Raw genomic sequence first — 19186 nt, 5'->3', positions numbered from 1 at the left:
CAGCCAGCAAATCTCTTACCACTGTCAGAAGAATCCTCTTTCTTAGAGCGCATCTTTCTTTTCCTCCCACGTTTACCCTTCTTGGTTTCTCCTCCATTCTCTCCTTCTACACCATCTGGACCGGTACAGTTATCAGCATGTCTAGCCATGGTGTTCTAGTCAGAGAAAGGAAAACTACTCTTTAGCTTTAAAAATTAAAAAAATAAAATAAGGCACCTCTAAGTGAGCAAGGTTATTCACAAAGTCCGGGAAGGAGGAAATAGCAAAGCAAACCTGGAAAGGACCTAGTTGTTCCCTTAGTTTAGCCCAATATGCAGTCAATCAAGGTGCACCCAAATCCCAACCTGCTATGGAAAATGTGACAAGGACTGGGTAAGAACAGTTAGGGAGTGAACTTTTGGACACTCATAGAAGTAAAAGACCTAGGCCGCATGTTAAGAGAAATAAGTTTGCAGGCAAGACGCTGGCACTTACCCGGCGCGTGAATGTTTTACCGCACTTAGAACAGACAAAGGCAGCAGGGACGAAGTTAGGATCATGGTAACGTTTGAAGTGCATATCGAGAAGCTGTTTCTGGCGGAAGGTTTTGTCGCAATGACTACAGGCATAAGGCTTCTCTCCAGTATGGGTTCGCTTGTGCATGATCATGTGCCGTTCCTGAGCGAGAAAGAGCAGAGAAATAGCTTCAAAGACTGATTCTTGGTAGCAGTTTTTACCATAGTGTCTCTTCCATTTATCATACAACCTCCACTTCTCTTCAATATGAGGAACTTCACTGAGGAAATGAGAAAGAAGTCCATTTATGCTTAGATGCAGTTTCCCACTTTTATTTTGGAAGACAGAGGCTCAAAGAGCTAGCTACCACTCTCAAAGTATAAAAACAGGGAGGTTTCTTGCAACTCTGCCTCCTGGGGCAGCAGTTTACAACTCTTTCCCATTATAGACCATTGAAATGTTTGACACTTGAGGTACACTTCCCTCTTAAACCCACTCCTCCCAATGTTCCCACCAACGGTCACCACTGTTTTCCCAGTCCCACCTTGCCTAGAATTTGGTGCCTGGCAGGAGCACCAAAGGATCCCTGCAGGGGAACATAGTGAGATAGTTGTTCTTCTTGACATCCAACCACAGTCGGACTAGTGGGAAGCTACTCTGCCCTAGAAGGCACCTACTCAAAATGACGCCACTGCTGCTGTCATTCAAAAATGGACTTTTCCTAAAGGTGGCATCAAGTGTGATTAGCTGTCAGTTTTAGACCACGCCTTGGCATGACAAAAAGTGATGAAAATTCTTCCTCCTTGATGCTGTGCAATAAGGCATAGAAACACACCCTTTGGATGTTCAGAAACACTAGGAGTAGGTGGTTTTCCATCTTCTACACCTCCTGGGAGTCATGTACAAGCTTACCTGTCTGCAGGCGTAGTCACACTGATCACACTTGAAACGTTTTTCATTCTTGTGGGATTTTTGATGCTGAATGAGGGCATAGCGTTCGTGGAATACAGCATCACAGTAACGACACTTTTTGCCCTGCTCGATATAGGAATGCTGCTTTCGCAAATGGACACCTGGGGGGAAAAATAAAAGAGGAAAAAAAATCAAGGAAAATGCAAATGGAATATCATCTCTTCTCGTTGTGGGCAGGGAATGTGTTTATTATTGCACTCGCCCAAGTGCTTAGTACAGTGCACCGCACACAGTAAGTGCTCAATAAATATGAGTGAATGAATCAATCTCTTCAGGCCTACCCTCTTGGGATTATAAGGTAGTTCACCTAGCAGCCAGGAGCTCTCACCCCACTGATGCTTTGCAATGAGATACGGAGCATTTCAGGACTTGCGTCTACTATTATCCACTTCATGTGGATGAGCTCTTAAAACTTTGCGATAGAGGCTACATCCATTTTTTTGAGAAATCCCAAATCACAAGATGGAAGGTGAACCTTTCCAGCTCAACTCTTTACTAGGTCTCATCTCTTGTTACTACTAGTAAGAGTAGTGGTAACAGCATTCATCAAACGCTTGCTGAGTATGGGGCACTGGATTAAGTAACCGGGAAAGAGTACACAGATGGGACCTGGTCCCTGATCCTCGGCAGGCACACAATCTGAAAGGTGACAGACCACATAAGGAGAGATGAAATGAAACAACATGACAACATCAAGACAAAAAACAACTTACCTAAATCGCTTTTTCTTGCTATGACAGTGTCACAATGGGGACAATGAAATTTGGCCACATTCTCAGTGTGCTTCTGTAAAATGTGCATCTTCATGGTACCGCTTTGGGTAAACCGAGCATGACAAATATAACATTCATAGGGCTTTTCACCTTAAGGGGGAAAAGGATGAGACATGGAATTAGTAGGCAGGTTGGACAGAACTAGCCTGCACAAAAACTAACCTGAGAATCATTCTTCGACTGCACACAGACTACTTAATAATCGAAGGTCACTGCCTAGATCTGCGTGCACCAACTAGCAGCCTCCAAAGACCGGCAACAGCATCCCCAACTGTAGCCGGAGCCCTCAGGCCATTTTAACATCTCACTCCTTCTCTCTCTGTTCTCCACCCCTGCACCCACCTACCCCTACACACTCAACTCTCCTCATCACCCTTTTCCCTGGCTGTCTCTTAGCACTTGGATCTTGATTCGGCCCAACTTTTTCACAAATTAAAGGCCGAGATCTGTGAGATCCACCCAGTCGGGTTACCTCTTAACAGAAGCTGATACTGTGCATTTTCCTGCTTATTCTTCCTCTCTTTGAAAAGGTTTGGGCAGGGAAAAAAATATTCCTCAACCCAAATTTCATCTGGTGCATTCAGAAACATTGGACAGAGAGGCCCTCTTGTATCCAACTCAAATTTTAATGCTGCATACATTTGCTGAGTGTGGGCATAAAATGGATCTATGCAGAAGAACAATCAGAAAGTGATGAATACCAGAATGAGTTCTCATGTGTCTTTTCAGCTTATAGGTATCCCTGCTGGCATAACTGCACAAGCTGCACTGGAATGGACGCTCTCCGGTGTGAGAGCGAATATGACGTTTCAACTTGCTGACCTGAAACACAAGCATTGAATACTGTTTAATACTGAGGAAGGGGTCCCGATTTCCGTCAGCAATGGATGCTGACCACTGTAGCCCATTTGGTTGGTCCTAACTTCTAGTGTACGAAAGGCCAGAATTAAGAGGAAGCCATTTTTTTTTCCTTAAAAATTATGGCACCCTTAACTAGGGGGTGGGTGCAGGGAAAGCACCCATAAACTACAGAGGAGCCTCTATCTTTCGGGAAACTGTTGCATTTTACAGTTGAATGATACACACACACACACACACACACACACGCTGCAACTCTTATATACCACCTTGTATCACTCATGCTATGGTCCCAGTGGGTTGGGGTACAGTAGAAATAGCTGGTGAGGTGCAGGAGGCATATTCATGACTCCTCTGTAGTTCAGTGATGAACCCACAGGGCAGAGGGGTAGGGAAAGTGAAAACAAAACGGGAGCCATAAAATAAAAAAAGTTCCCAAGTCATTAAAGTCATCAGGATGGATCAAGGTGGGCAATCTACCTACCATAGAACTCATTACCTTAGAATTGTAATGAGTGTAGGAAACCCTCTCTTCTACCAACTCTCCCATTTCATTCAACAACCCCTCCAACCTCCCTGTGTCTCTGAAGTCCATAATGGCGGCTTTATCCTCAACTCTTCTCTCTTCCAACTCCCACACTCAATGAGTCTTTCCTTTACAGCAGTGCCAGGACTTGCCCCTTCCTCCACAGCCAAATGGTCACCACACTGGTGCAGGCGGGCACTGGGCAGACCCCAACTAGAGGACTATCAGCCTCTCCACTGGTCTCCCTGCCTCCGGTCTCACCCCTCTAGTCCATACTTCACTCTGCTGCCCAAATGCTTACAATGCCATTCGACCCACCCAGAGTGCCAACTCCTGACCGGTGGGTTTTAAAGCACTCTCCAGTCACACCCCAGTTCCCACTCTTTTTCCTCAAGATTGCCCATATGCTATGTCTCTTACCTTTCCTGTCTCACGCCCTTTCTCCTGCCTGGAACTCCTGCCCCTTTCATATCAGCCAGACCACTTTCTTCAAAGCCCCCTCTGAAGTTCACTGTGGGGAGGGAATGTATCTACCAACTCTGATGCATTGTGTTCTCTCGAGCGCTTAGTACAGTGCTCGGCACACAGGTAAGCACTCAACAAACACCACTGATACTGATTCTGACATCACCTCTCCTCCAGGAGGACTTTCCCAATTCACTTCTCTTTTCCACCAGTTTTATCCCCACCAAGTACCACCCCAGCACTTTGTGTCAGCCATGCATTTATGTACTTTTGTGCCACCTTTAGCACATGTCCACTTAAGCACCCATCTACATATCCACTTGTCCATTTCCCTCTTATCTGTAAATTACTTTGGTGTTTGTCTCAACCGCTTGTTGGGCACTCCTTGTGGGCAAGATCATGTCATGTCAGCAGAAGCAGTGTGGCTTAGTGAGTAGAGCAAGGGCCTGGGAGTCAGAAGGACCTGGGTTCTAATCCTCACTCTGCCGCATGTCTGCTGTGTTACCATGGGCGAGTCACTTAGCTTCTGTGGGTCTAAGTTACCTCATCTGTAAAATGGGTGTCAAGACTGTGAGCCCCATGTGCGACAGGGACTGGGACCAACCTGAATAACGTGTATCTTCCCCAGTGCTTAGAACAGTGCTTGGCACATAGTCAGCTCTTAACAAGGACCATAATTATTATTATAATGTCTACAAATGCTATTGCATTCTCCCAAGTGCTTAACCCAGTGCTTTTCACACAGCAGGCACCCCAAAATTCTACTGGCTGATTATAATCTATTAACAGGAACCTGAACACAAGATGACAATGTCCTTCCAAATTCTATTTTACAAATTACTGTAAAGTTTTTAGAAATCAAGTAGTAGGTTCTTGGGGGGTGGTTTGTGGGCTTTTTTTTTTTTAAGAACTATCCACACCCCAAAATCAGGCAAGTGTCATGGGGGCGGAGGGAGGGAAGGGGAAGAAGAAACAAGATGAATCCCACTACAAATACATACAGTAGTGTCTTGGATGCCCATTTCCAGCAAGAGTCCAATTCTGCTCTAATAAGCAAAGAGAAACACTCACTTCTACACTGGCATAGTCGCACATTGAGCACTTGAATGGCTTCTCATGGGTGTGTTTGTAACGGCGGTGCCGAACCAATTCTCCACTGGTCACAAAGGCCATGTCACAGTCTGGGCACTTATGAGGGCGGGTACCTAAAAGACGAAAGGGAGGAGGTCTTCTGTGAGGTTTAAGAGAGCTCAAGACCAAGCACATACAAGACGATCCAGTGCAAGGCATTAACGGAGAACAGAAAAAGGCACCAAGTGCAAATCGCTATACTGTCTTCTGCTCCCACAAGTAGCAAAAAAGTGTCTTTCCCTCCCCAGTTAGACCGGGACCTCCACGTGGGGCAGGGTCGGTGTCTAATCTGCTTCTCTGATATCGCCCCAGTGCTTAGTACAATGCTCAGCACAATAGTTCCCAGCACTTCTGTATGCATCTATAAATTATATATTATAAATTATGTACATTACTGTCTCTCCCTCTTGCTGTGTCTACCAACTCTGCTGTCCTGCAATCTCCCAAACGCTCAGAACAGTGCTCTGCACACAGGAAGCGCTCAACAAAAACCACTGATGATAACAGCAAGCACTTGGGGTACCACAGTTATTCTCTTTCTGCTGCAACTTTCTGGAACCAGCTGTTCAGCTCAGCCTGCAACCCTGAAAGCCCACATTTTTAGGTACCATAAGAGTGCATTAGACCATGCAGACACAGAGAAATCCCCCCGCCCCATAGACATTTGGCAAGTCTCTTTCTCATACAGCACCTGTGTGAGTATTAAGGTGGTTCCTCAGTAGGGTAACTGTCCGGAAAGCTCTGCCACACAGATGACATTTGTGTGGTCTTTCATCAGTGTGACTCTTCATGTGACGATCCAAGTTTGAACGACGTGGACACGTGTAACTGCACAGCTCACACTGGAATGTCTTCTTTACACCTAAGCACAAAGTGGAATAATTGAGCCCAAGCTCTGCTGAAGTAAAATTCTGGAATTTCTGCCCCTTAATCACCCATGCAAATACACCTAGCCACATTTTCTAAAATGTTGAAATGAGATGGGTTTATGTCGTCCCACCTTGACATTAAAAACCTCAAAGTGCTCTCAATCTGGAAGAGTTAGCAGTGCTACGAGTTTTGACCCCAAGGTTTCATTCAAAACAGAAATCCCGCCGAGTGTGTGCAGTTTGCCCCTTCCGTGACCGGAAACATCGGGCTGCAGACCAGCATTAAGAAGACCAGAGGCTCCTTAAAAATTTACCTTTCTTTTTAATCTTCGTTGGCTTCGGAGGCTTCATGTTGCCAACCACCTTCTCTGCATTGACCTCGGACAGCAAACCCTCTTGCTGTTCCTCTTCAAAGTCATAAACAGAAACATCAACATCTTTCCCCTCCTCTGTGTAACGCAGTTTGCTCTTTTTGGTTTTCTTTGTTTTTTTGGCTGGAGGCTGATAGTCTGGATCTTTCTGCCAATTGGGATCCTCCTGAGGTTGAAGTTCTCCTTGCTCTAGCGTCTCCACCTCGCCATTGGCTCCCACTTTAACCACTTGGAACCCTTCAGGCAAAGGTAACGTGTGACAAATCATAGGCTCCCCTTCCTGCATGGCCTCCTTAGATACCTCATTTTCATAAGCCCCCTGAAGCTCTTCCACAGATGTGGTAGCAACAGGTACAGTCACCGGGACAGGTACTTGAACAAGCTGAAGTTCCCCGAGGTTTAAAGGCTGTTCTTCCATATTCACAACTTGGAGTGTTATGATCTGCGTGTCATCCACGGTTGCCTCTGCTTCCTGAGGCACTGACCCTTCCATGACTTCGGTCTTCATCTGAAGAAGTGTCGGGTCCAGCTGCTCCATCATTACCATCTGCACGCTGCTGTTGACATCCTGAACCACATCGCTTCCGTCCGCCTGGTTCGGTGCTATATGGCAAGTGTCCTCTTCCTGGCCCCCCTCCCGGCGTCTCTGATAAGTCTTTCGCTCTTTTCCTTTAATGAAAGTTTCCGACTCCTCGACAATGGCTTCAACTGCCTCACCTTCCATTTCCTCCTCCTTTACAAACACAAAAGAGAAAGGCTGGATAAGGTCTGCCGGAAGGAGCAAATCTGTAAACACTTCCAACACAAAACGGGAGAGGACAAGTTAGGCAAAAACAGCTGGGGGCATTTAAAGGCTGCTGCTTTGGGACAAGGGCGGGCAGACAGCCCGTAAAGTGGGGTGCCACTACTATATGTACATGGCACAACCGCTGCAACCTACCTAGAAGCCACGGCAGATGGCGCAGGGTCTCTGGACTCCATCTGGCCCATCGCTGGGGGTAGGAAGATGGGAGGAATCAGCAGCCAGCCTGTCTGCCCAAGGTCCGCCACCACATGGGGTGGGTGCTGTATAATCCCCCCACCCCCCCCCACCCCCCCCACCCCCTGTCCCAAGCACCCTGGGGGACTCTGGGGTTGGGCCCACACAGTGGGGGGGTGGAGGGGGTGTCCCATAACACCAAAGAGCCATAGCCAGTGCACAGGGGTGAGGGAAGATGAGGCATTCCAAATCATTAAGAGTCTCACAATGACGTAGGCTACTTTAATAAGCGTTTAAATGGTATGACTGATTCTCTGCATTTCAGCTGCTCAAAGCCTTCATTTTATTTAGCTCTCCTGCCCAAAATGGTTGCCGACCCCTGATTTAGATCAATGCATACCAAGCTCCTATGTTTTGAGACAACCCTAAAACTTAGGGGCCATTTTCTGGATACACGCCACCCTCCATCACCAGCCCCAAGAGAAGAAGGCATTCCAATACCTGTCCCCGGGTTTACGGTGTGCCTCGGAACTAAGCTTGCATTGGACATGCGTGAATGTGCTTGGGAGAAAACCCCCAGGCAGATGCGAGAAGAGCAAACATGGTGGCTGGCACCCGAGGTCTGCTGAAGAACACAGATTGGGAAGGCAGTTTCCTGCAAAATATCAGGCCATGCCCCAGCTTCAAAATTAGCTCATGACATTAATTAGCATAAGTTTTCCCAGTCTACATTGGCCTCTTCACCACCCCCCCCACTCTCAAAAAAGTTATTCCATACTGCTCCTCTCACCCCTATTTTATTCACCCCAATCTTCTTTCCTAGACTGGTTCCATCACGAGAAGGATCGCAAAGATGAAAGTCAGCTAGTTTTGTTCTTTCTCTATTATCTAATCCAAATTAGCCTACTTCAAAATGGTGAAATAGGTACCAATGATCACCACCCCCATGGCAAGCATGACTTAAAATGGTGCACTACATGAGACTTCACAGGTTTCATCTCGGGTGTTCTTCTGCCCAGGTGAGGTCTTGAGTAATGAACTTTTACAGATTCTCCAGGAGACCCTTCCCAAAAGAAACTATCCCCTGCTATGTTTGTCTAAACTGCATCTCAATTTACAACCCATTGAGCAATTCTAAAATCTGTAACCACACTCCCTCTCCTACGTTCATCTACCTGTCCAACCCAATAAGAATATATTTAGGTTTCAGTTTTCCCTCACGTTACAGTCCTACTGCCCCACCCCTTCTGCTAAGTTCTCCCTCTGACAGAATTTCCACCAAATCAATAAGTGTTTAAGGTGTACTGTCAGTGACAAGGAAAGCACAACTGAGACTTAATTTTGCACATGATAACAGCAAAGTCAATGCCCTTTTAGGGTAATGCTTTTTTAATGGTACTTGTTAAGCACTTACTATGTGCCAGACACTGTTTACTAAGTTAATCAAGTTAGACACAGTCCATGTCCCACATGGGGCTCACAGTTTTAATGCCCATTTGACAGACGAGGTAATTGAGGCAACTGAGAAGTGACTTGCCCAAGTTAAGTGACTTGTGACCCCTTGGGGCAGACGAGTTCCTAGAACACCGGAGTTGCATTTTTGACGAACTCCAGGTTAAGGAAAATCTGCACTGCAGTAATTCACACCTTGATGGCACCTAACACCACATCATCACATTCTATCCATATAGACACCTGCTCCCCAATCCATCTATCACATTCAATCCAAAACACGTGGTGAAAAAATAGGCTACGAGAGAACTGGCTACATGGAAGTGTTGCAGGCATTCAACTTTTTTTTTTTTTACCTCCAACACAAAGCATAAAGACTTCAATTTCATGTTGTAAAATTAGTTTCCTGAAAGAAAGCCAGAGTCTCATATTTGAGGATGAATGGATTTTGTTCTTAAAAAGTTTCCAGGACAAGGAACTAGTCAGAAAGCTAGCATTATTAACAAGACACTGGCTGAGGCAGGGGAGACCTTAAGCCACAAAAATCCTCTTTTCCCCTTACTCTCACTCCTTACTCCCACCAAGTGAAAGATTCATATGTGTGGCCTCTCAGCACACAAAGGGCATTCCAGTTTTCTGGTAATTCCAACTTCCACATTGTTGTTGTCCAGAAGAGGTAGAACAAGAGGGTGAACAGGGGTAAAGGCAGACGGGAGGGAGACTGACGTTTTTGGTTAGATGTACTAATTGTACTTGTGAAAAATGCTAATTATGTTAACCTGGTAGCCGACAACACTTTTCATACAGAGGGATTTAGTACATATGTGTACCTCATGACTCCACTGTCTCAGATCCATTGCACACATGGTTACCCTGCCACGAAACCTCCTCCTCACTCAAATCTGGCGCCTCCAGCCTCCCCTGCACTAAGTGCTTGGAAACAAGAGCTATGTTCCCAGTCCATAAGGAGCTCATACCCTGATGGGAGTTTACAAGACTCTTGCTCCAGGAATAGGGGTAGAAAAGCAGACAGTACAAAAGTATTTTCATTTGGTTTTTAACTTGGCCATTCATCTGAAGAACATCTTTCCCCCTCCCAGATAAAGATGAAGTACAGCACTCATAGGAACTGATTACGTTCCTCAGCTCTGTACCAGATTTTATATAGGACCAAACTGTCTCACGTGCGAGTCTATCCTATTTTTTTTTTTTTTAAAAAAAAAGGTCTCCGGAGAAGCAGATTCCACTTCATACCCCATTCCAATGTTCAATCACCTTTAAAAGTAGGAAATATTCACTTAAGCTAACAAATTCACCGAAGTTAGAAGGAAGCTTTACAGGAAACGGAGAAGAGTAAACCACGAGGGAGTCCAGGTCGACCTGGTGGCCTGCTGAAGAGCTAGGAAGTGAGAAATTTCAAGACTGTGTCCCTTCCTCTTAGACATCTCCCCACTAGAACTTCCAAAGGTTTCCCATCCACTTCCACAAACAGAAACTCCATGCCATCAGCTTTAAAGCACTCGATCTCCTACTACAGCCCAGCCCGCATGCTTTGCTCTTCTAGCACCAGCTTCCTCCCTGTGTCCAGATCTCACCTACCCCGCCGACGCCTTTCCCACATCCTCTCTCTGACCTGGAACTTTTCCCGCTCTGAATACAACAGACCACCAGTCTCCCCACCTCATTTTTCCCATCACTGTACACACCACCATCCTCCGTCTCACGAGCCCAAAATCTTGGTGTTTCCCTTGACTCATCTCTCTCATTCAACCCAGATATTCAAACTATCACTAAATCCCGTTGGTTCAACTTTCACAATATCGCTAAAATCCACCCTTTCCTCTCCATTCAAACAGCTACCATGTTAATCCAAGCTATTATCTTATCCTGCCTTGATTACTGCGTCAGTCTCCTTGCTGACCTCCCTGCCTATCTCTCCCCACTCCAATCCATACTTCACTCTGCTGCACAAATCATTTATCAACAAAAATGTTCAGGTCATGTCTCCCCATTCAATTTCCAATGGCTACCCATCCACCTCCACAAACAGAAACGCCTTACCCTTGACTTCAAAGCACTCAGCTTGCCCCATCCTACCTCGCCTAATCTACTATAGCCCAGCCCACACACCCTGCTCCTCTAGTGTCCGGCTTACTCACCGTGCCCTGATCTCGTCTATCTTGCTGCCGACCCCTTTCCCACATCCTCTCCCTAGCCTGGAACACCCTCCGCCTCCACACACCCCAGATCGTCACTCTCTCCACCTTCGAAATATTACTTAGGTCACATCTACTCCAAGAGACCTTCCCTGATTAAGCCCTCTTTTTCCTGGCTCACTCTTCCTTCTGTCATCTATGTACTTCCATTTGTGACCTTTGGACATTTGATATTTGCCCCACCCCCAACCCCACAGCACTTATGTACATATTTTAAAATTATATATTATACATTACTTATTTGTTTGTATTAATGTCTGTCTCCCCCTCTAGGCTGTCAGTTCATTAGAGGTAGGGAACATCTGCCAATTCTGTTGTACTCTCCCAAGTACTTAGTACAGTGCTTTGCACATAAGCGCTCAATAAATAAGACTGATTGATGTACATATCTATCAATTACACATTACAAATTATTTGTGTATATTAATGTCTGTCTCCCCCTCTAGACTGTAAACTCACTGGGGGCAGGGACTGTGTCTGCCAACTCGGTTGTATTGTACTCTCCCAAGCGCTTAGTACAGTGTTCTGTGCAAAGGAAGGACTCAATAAATACCACTGAATGATTAATTAATAAATGCTCTAAGTTTTTAGTTTCCACCATGTGGCTATATGGTCCTTCCATGTGTGGATCAAAAGGGAGGGTGTAGAGGTAAGATAGGGGAGCGTGGAAGGTGTGTGTTTATGGAGTGAATACATCTGTTTTTCTCAAATCAAATACACTGGTTTCCTATAACCCAGGGGCTGTGTTCTTGACAAACTCTCCATTATGGAAAAACCACATTTTAGCCCTCACCCTATGCCCGCTGCTATACCTGCGTCTTTTGACGCTACATTGCAACCTACTCATGAGGTGTGCTGCTGGAATAGCATTCTCCAATTCCGCCATCACGTTGTATCTAAACGGGGTAGCGACCAAGTCGACTGTATTCTTATGACAGCAGTATCACTTGGTCCCAGAAGCATGAGAGCAGCCCAAGCCAATGAAGGTGGATGCAGTTTAGACAAAACAGGGATCGTAATTCATTTTCTTTGTACCACATACCTGGCATTTGAGAGAGAGGGTACAGCGCTTGCAAGACTAGACCACCCGGCAGAATAGTAGATGCCAGACCTGTACCTACTGTTTCGAGTCTTCCCTTTTTTCACGTCCCACAGCCTCCAGCCAGTGTCTGGAGAAAGGTAGCACGTAAAGGCGGGGACTGTGTGTGGAATAATGCCCCTGAATAAGAGTAAAAATCTTCCAGAAACTCTGGGAGCTCATGGTCTAGAAAGGGATGGATCAGGAATTCAGAGGCCACCAACAAGCTACATGATACTGAAGCAATGATTCAGTGGTCCAATTACTTAGAGTGGATACCCATGTGGGACAGGGACCATGTTCAACCTGATTAACTTGTATTCATTCATTCATTCATTCATTCATTCAACAGTATTTACTGAGCGCTTACTATGTGCAGAGCACTGTACTAAGCGCTTGGAATGAACAAGTCGGCAACAGATAGAGACAGTCCCTGCCCTTTGACGGGCTTACGGTCTAATCGGGGGAGACGGACAGACAACAACAATGGCAATAAAAAGAGTCAAGGGGAAGAACATCTCGTAAAAACAATGGCAACTAAATAGAATCGAGGCGATGTACATTTCATTAACAAAATAAATAGGGTAATGAAGATATATACAGTTGAGCGGACAAGTACAGTGCTGAGGGGATGGGAAGGGAGAGGGGGAGGAGCAGAGGGAAATGGGGGAAAAGAGGATTAAGCTGCAGAGAGGTGAAGGGGGGGTGGTAGAGGGAGTAGAGGGAGAAGAGGAGCTCAGTCTGGGAAGGCCTCTTGGAGGAGGTGAGTTTTAAGTAGGGTTTTGAAGAGGGGAAGAGAATCAGTTTGGCGGAGGTGAGGAGGGAGGGCGTTCCGGGACTGCGGGAGGACGTGGCCCGGGGGTCGACGGCAGGATGGGCGAGACCGAGGGACGGTGAGGAGGTGGGCGGCAGAGGAGCGGAGCGTGCAGGGTGGGTGGTAGAAAGAGAGAAGGGAGGAGAGGTAGGAAGGGGCAAGGTGATGGAGAGCCTCGAAGCCTAGAGTGAGGACTTTTTGTTTGGAGCGGAGGTCGATAGGCAACCACTGGAGTTGTTTAAGAAGGGGAGTGACATGCCCAGATCGTTTCTGCAGGAAGATGAGCCGGGCAGCGGAGTGAAGAATAGACCGGAGCGGGGCGAGAGAGGAGGAAGGGAGGTCAGAGAGAAGGCTGACACGGTAGTCTAGCCAGGATATAACGAGAGCCCGTATCAGTAAGGTAGCCGTTTGGGTGGCGAGGAAAGGGCGTCTACCCCAGTGCTTAAAACAGTGCTGGACACAGAGTGGGCACTTAAATATTACTACTATAATAATAACAATAATTATCTCCCAGTCTATAAAAACTGTAGGAAAGAAGTCAAGCACAGGAGATCACTTGTCAATGCAAACTCAAAAGCTCAAATCTGTGACCTTGAGTTTTGCCACATTTATAATTTGAGTCTAAAGAGCACGGGCTTTGGAGTCAGAGGTCATGAGTTCAAATCCCAGCTCTGCCACTTGTCAGCTGTGTGACTGTGGGCAAGTCACTTAACTTCTCTGTGCCTCAGTTACCTCATCTGTAAAATGGGGATTAAGACTGTGAGCCCCACGTGGGACATCCTGATTCCCCTGTGTCTACCCCAGCACTTAGAACAGTGCTCGGCACATAGTAAGAGCTTAACAAATACCAACATTATTATTAAAGAGCCCAGGAACCCAAATCTTAAAAATTAATTTGGAAAGACACCCACACACAAAACTAAGCACAAATGAGAACCAACTGTCCTGCCAGGAAGCCCAATAAATGCATGGCCCTTTCACGGTGACAGAAATACGCAGCATAAGGCCTGCAAGTCACATTCTACTCAAGCTTGTCACGGTTTTTCACCTCACGCTACAAGCAACCCCAGCACGTGCAGCCTGGTTCTCATGCTTTTGTGAAGAGGGAACTTTAGATTTTAGATCAGAAGTCTACTGCCATGAAGTGTGGCATATCCTTGACTTCCGTTCTTCTGACCCATCTCTCCCAGTGAGCCCCTCATATCTCTCTCATCCAAATTTGACCTCTGTGTCAGCTGCCTGCCTGCTCTTCACACTGAAAAGGCTACTGATATCCTCAGCAAAACTGGCCTGGGCTGAAAATGTGGGGACTGGCCCACCCTGACTTGAAAGTTGGGAGTGAATGGGCAGAGTGACAGAAAAGAGGACTGCCATACACACCTGATGTGTATGGCATCCCTATGTATTGCTGAAACATGCAGTTTCCGGCACTATAGTTCCTCATGGCTCAAGGAGGCATACAACAGGAGTGGGGAGGGAGACAGCACAGACACCTTTCTGTAGCCAGGTCTGATTCCTAGCCCCACAAGTCTCATAGGCATTGTTTATTTTTTTTTAAAATGGTATTTGTTAAATGCTTGCTATGGGTCAAGCACCAGGACAGATACAAGTGAATCAAGCCAGATACAGTTCCTGTCCCACTTGGGGCTCACAGTCGAAGGAGGAGGGAGACCAGGTATTGGAGCCCCATTTTGCAGTTGAGGAAAGTTAAGTGAACTTGCTCAAGGTCACAAAGCCAGCATGTGGCTGGGATTAGAACCCAGTTCTTCCTTGTGCCCTGCTAGGGCAAAGAGGATGCCTTAAAATGACACCATGGTGCAGGGTTGGGGGGAGAATACATACATTATCAAGTTATTTCTTTGCACAAACTCAGATTAGCTTGTGGCCTCGATATTAAAGGCTTGAGTTTTTGTAGTAATTAATCTGCAATAATTTGATGCTGCACCAGGCACATAACAAAAACCTTTAAATATTTTTCAGATTTATTTGCTGGAGTTAACGCAGATGTCAATCACTTGTATTTATTGAACATTTACTGTGTGCAGAGCACTGTACAAAGTGCTTAGGAGAGTACAGTACAACAGAGTTGGCAGAGCTTTTTTTTTAATGGTATCTGTTAAGTGCTTACAATGTGCCAGGCACTGTACTAAATGATATAACCTACTCAGGTTGGACAGCCCACGGTCTATGTGAGGCTCACAGTCTTAATCCCCATTGTACAGATGAGGTAACTGAGGCACAGAGAAGGGACAGTTTGCTCAAGAGCAGACAAGTGTTCGAACCCAGGGCCTCTGACTCTCAGGCCCCAACTCTTTCCACTTGGCCATGCTGCTTCCCTGTCTATAACAAGCTTACAGTTTAGAGGACTGTGTCCTGGGCACATTGTTTTAGGGGTGGACACAAAGGAGCTATTTCCTGCCTCAGAACTACTTTCCTCCCTCTCTTTTTGCACAGTCCCAGGAAGTTCACCTAGGCATTTTGACCTGAAAGCCTCTCTGGTCATTTTCCAATCTAGCCAGCTCTGTCCCACATTCCTTTCCCATAGTCTGCCACTTGGTGAATAATGAGTTGGCACAGTCAGCTTCTCTCCTAGTTGCAAGGCTGTACTTTGATGGATTTAAAAAACAACCTTGAAATGTACATTACCATAAAGGACCTTGTTTGCCGTTTCCCAAGCATTTTCTCCAGATCCCGGCCCGGGTCCTGGCTAGCCTGGGTACACGCCACGCTCGGGCTGCAGATTAGCTGCACTCACCTGCACTCCTGCATTTGGATTTTAGAGTCGCTGTCCTGGCCCTCCAGCCACTCTCCTCTGCCCAGCACCCCTGACTGGTAGAGGCCATGGAAGTACCCCCTAGACTGTATGTCCACTGTGGACAGGGAACGTGTCTACCAACTCCGCTGTGTTCTTCTCACCCAAGAGCTTAGTAAGGTGCTCTGCCATGTAGACATGGTTTTCTTGTTCCTCTGCACTCTCTTTGGAAGAGCCTGGCAAGTAGGCATGGTTTATCATATCTTGCAGCTACTGTCACAACCCAAACACTGCCTCATCCCAATTCTGCAGAGTTTGGTGAGGGGTTTTCTTATTTCCTGCACCATTCTCAGGCAATAGTATTGATTGCGCACCCACTACGTGCAGGGCATTGTGCTAAGCAGTTAGGGAAGTTAGGGTCAGAAGCGCCAATCCCTGCTCTCAGCACCCTGAGCTATATCAGCCCTTAGGCCAACTCTAGCACTTACGAACTGATTTCCACCCTCCTTAGCACTCGTGGATAAGTGTCCACTCTATTCTGACTACTCTCATTAGAAATGAGAACCAGAATGGCCTACTGGATAGACCACGGGTCTGGGAGTCAGAAGGACCTGGGTTCTAATCCTGGCTCCGTCACCTGTCTGCTGTATGACCTTGGGCAAGTCAATCAATCACATTTCTAGAGCACTGTACTAAGCACTACTCGGGAGAGTACAACAAAAGAGTTGGTAAGACATGTTCCTTGTCCACAATGAGCTCACAGTCTAGAGGGGGAGACAGATATTAATATAAATTACGAATATGTAGGTAAGTGCTGTGGGGCTGAGGGAAGGGTGAACAAAGGGCATAAATCCAAGGGCAAGGGCGACACAGAAGGGATTGGGAGAAGAGGAAATGAGAGCTTAGTCAGGGAAGGTCTCTTGGAGGAGATGTGCTATTAATAAGGCTTTGAAGGTGGGGAGAGTAATTGTCGGTCAGATAGAAACACCTGGAAGGCGTTCCATGCCAGAGGCAGGACGCGGGTAAGAGATCGGCAGCGAGACAGAGGAGATCGAGGTATAGTGAGCAGGTTCACATTAGAGGTGGGTTGTAGTAGGAGAGAAGCAAGGTAAGGTAGGAGGGGGCAAGGTGATTGAGTGCTGCAAAGTCGATGGTAAGGAGTTTCTGTTTGATGCAGAGGTGGACAGGCAACCAGTGGAGGTTCTTGAGGAGTGGCGGGATATGGACTGAACCTTTTTGTAGAAAAATGATCTGGGCAGCAGAATGAAGTATGGACTGGAGTGGGGAGAGCCGGGAGGCAGGGAGGTCAGCAAGGAGGTTGATTCAGTAATCAAGGTGCGATAGCATAACTGTTTGGATCAATGTGGTAGCAGTCTAGATAATAATGATGGTATTTGTTAAGCGCTTACTATGTGCCAGGCACTGTATTACGCACTGCGGTGGATACAAGCAAATTGGGTTGGACAGAGTCCCTATCCCATGTGGGGATCATAGTCTCAATCCCCATTTTACAGATGAGGTAACTGAGGCCCAGAGAAGTGAAGTGACTTGTCTGAGGTCACACAACAGACAAGTGACAGAGACAGGATTAGAACCCATGGCCTTCTGACTCCCAGGCCCATGCTACGCTATCCACTACGTAATGCTTCTTCTCTAGATGGAGACGAAAGAGTGGATTTTAGCAATATAGTGACAGACTGAATATGTGGGTTGAATGAGAGAGATTAGTCGAGGCTAGTGACAAGGTTATGGGCTTGTGAGACAGGAAGGATGGTGGTGCTCTCTAGTGATGGGAAAATTATGGGGAGGACATCCAAATAGAGATGTCTTGAAGGCAAGAGGAAATGCAAGACTGCAGAGAAGGGCTGGAGATGTAGATTTGGAAATCATCCTCAAAGCGGTGATATCTGAAGCCATGGGAGGATTGAGTTCACCAAGAGAGTGGGTGTAGATGGAGAATAGAAGGGGATCCAGAACTGGACCTTAAGGGACTCCCACAGTTAGGAGGCAGATGAGGAGCCCATGAAAGACTGAGAATGAGCAGTTGGAGAGATAGGAGGAGAACCAGGAGAGGACAGTGTCAGAAGCCAGAGCTGGATAATGTTTCCAGGAGAAGGGGGTGGTCGACAGTGTCGAAGGCAGCTGAGAGGTCGAGGAGGATTAGGATGGAGTAGAGGCCATTGAATCTGGCAAGTCACTTAACTTTTCTGTGCCTGTTTCCTCATCTGTAAAATGGGGATTAAAATCGTGAGCCCTAAGTGGGACAGGGACTATGTCCAACCTGATTAGCCTGTATCTATCGCAGTGTGTAGTACAGTGCCTAACACAGAGTAAATGCTTAACTCATACCATTAAAAAATTGTCTTTTGGGCTTGTCTCTCATTAGGATGCAACCTCCTTGTGGGCAGGGATTGTATCACTTTGGTATTCTGTACTCCCCAATTGTCTAGTACAGTGCAGGGGCTGTATCTAATTCCCACCTATGTATTCTTTCCCAGCATTTAGTATAGTGTTCTGCATACAGTAAGTGCTTAATAAATAGTATTATTACTCAGGAGTGTTTAATAGTGTCCCGCAAACAGTAAGTGCTTAATAAAAAACTATTATTACTCAGGAGAGTTTGATTCACTAGAGTTGGTAGAAATGATCCTTGCTCAAAAGGAGCTTATAGTCTAGAAGGGGAGATGGACATTAAAACAAAATGATATAAGGGGGAAATGGCAGAGTATGCAAATATATACATAAGTGCTGTGGGGTGATTATCAAAGTAAGCTTAAGGAGCTTAGTTGCCTCTTGTGCCATCACTGGGTCCTGTGCCTTCCATAGCACCTCTGCAAGGCAGGGGCAAGGTTGGCAAGAGTTCTGGCTTTTTGGAGAAAGGCACTATATTTAAAAAAAAAAAATAAAATACACAATTTGATGATACGGATGGCAGCAGAACAAACAAGAGCACTAGGGAAGCAGCCTTAGTGTAAAGAGCAAGGGCCTGGGAGTCAGAGGACCTGGGCTCTAATCTTGACTCTGCCACTTGCCTGATGTGTGACAGTGGGCAAGTCGCTTCCCTGGTCCCCCTCTGTAAAATGGGGATTAAATACCTGTTATCCCTCCCTCTTAGACTGTGCGCCCCATGTGGGACAGGGATGGATTCTGATCTGGTTATCATGTATCAGTCCCAGTGCCTAGTACAGTGCTTGGCACATACTAAGCATTTAATAAATACCACAACTTATTATTAGCCCATCCCAAAGAATATATATTCAAGTAAAAATCAGCCATTTAATCACTGCTTCTCCCAGGCTTTTGACCATCGCTATGCTCAGAAGAGAAGAACAGGGAAAGATTCTCCTAAGTGACAACATGTTAACTTTCATATTCTCACTTTCCATGCATGAGTGACTGATAGGACTTCGGGGCCAGAATGGGAGAGGACAGGCA

General features: G+C 46.3%; 1 protein-coding gene across 6 annotated transcripts in view; it reads right to left on the bottom strand.

Annotated features, from left to right (window-relative positions):
- The window catches only part of CTCF (CCCTC-binding factor), a 58131-nt gene that overhangs the window by 12961 nt on the left and 25984 nt on the right, over positions 1–19186 (bottom strand). For 3 of the 6 annotated variants that reach the window (XM_029049642.2, XM_029049643.2, XM_029049644.2), the window contains 8 exons: positions 6404–7193; positions 5912–6082; positions 5161–5294; positions 2942–3062; positions 2181–2330; positions 1408–1568; positions 475–657; positions 20–155 (listed from right to left, as the gene is read on the bottom strand). In XM_029049642.2, coding sequence (XP_028905475.1) covers positions 20–155; positions 475–657; positions 1408–1568; positions 2181–2330; positions 2942–3062; positions 5161–5294; positions 5912–6082; positions 6404–7184 — 1837 coding nt within the window. In that variant the 5' untranslated portion in view covers positions 7185–7193. 6 annotated transcript variants of the gene reach the window in all.

Source organism: Ornithorhynchus anatinus, chromosome X1 (genome assembly GCF_004115215.2).
Source record: "Ornithorhynchus anatinus isolate Pmale09 chromosome X1, mOrnAna1.pri.v4, whole genome shotgun sequence".
Classification (NCBI taxonomy): Eukaryota; Metazoa; Chordata; class Mammalia; order Monotremata; family Ornithorhynchidae; genus Ornithorhynchus; species Ornithorhynchus anatinus.
Note: the sequence above shows the minus strand (reverse complement) of the source record. Positions and strands in the feature narration are given on the sequence as shown.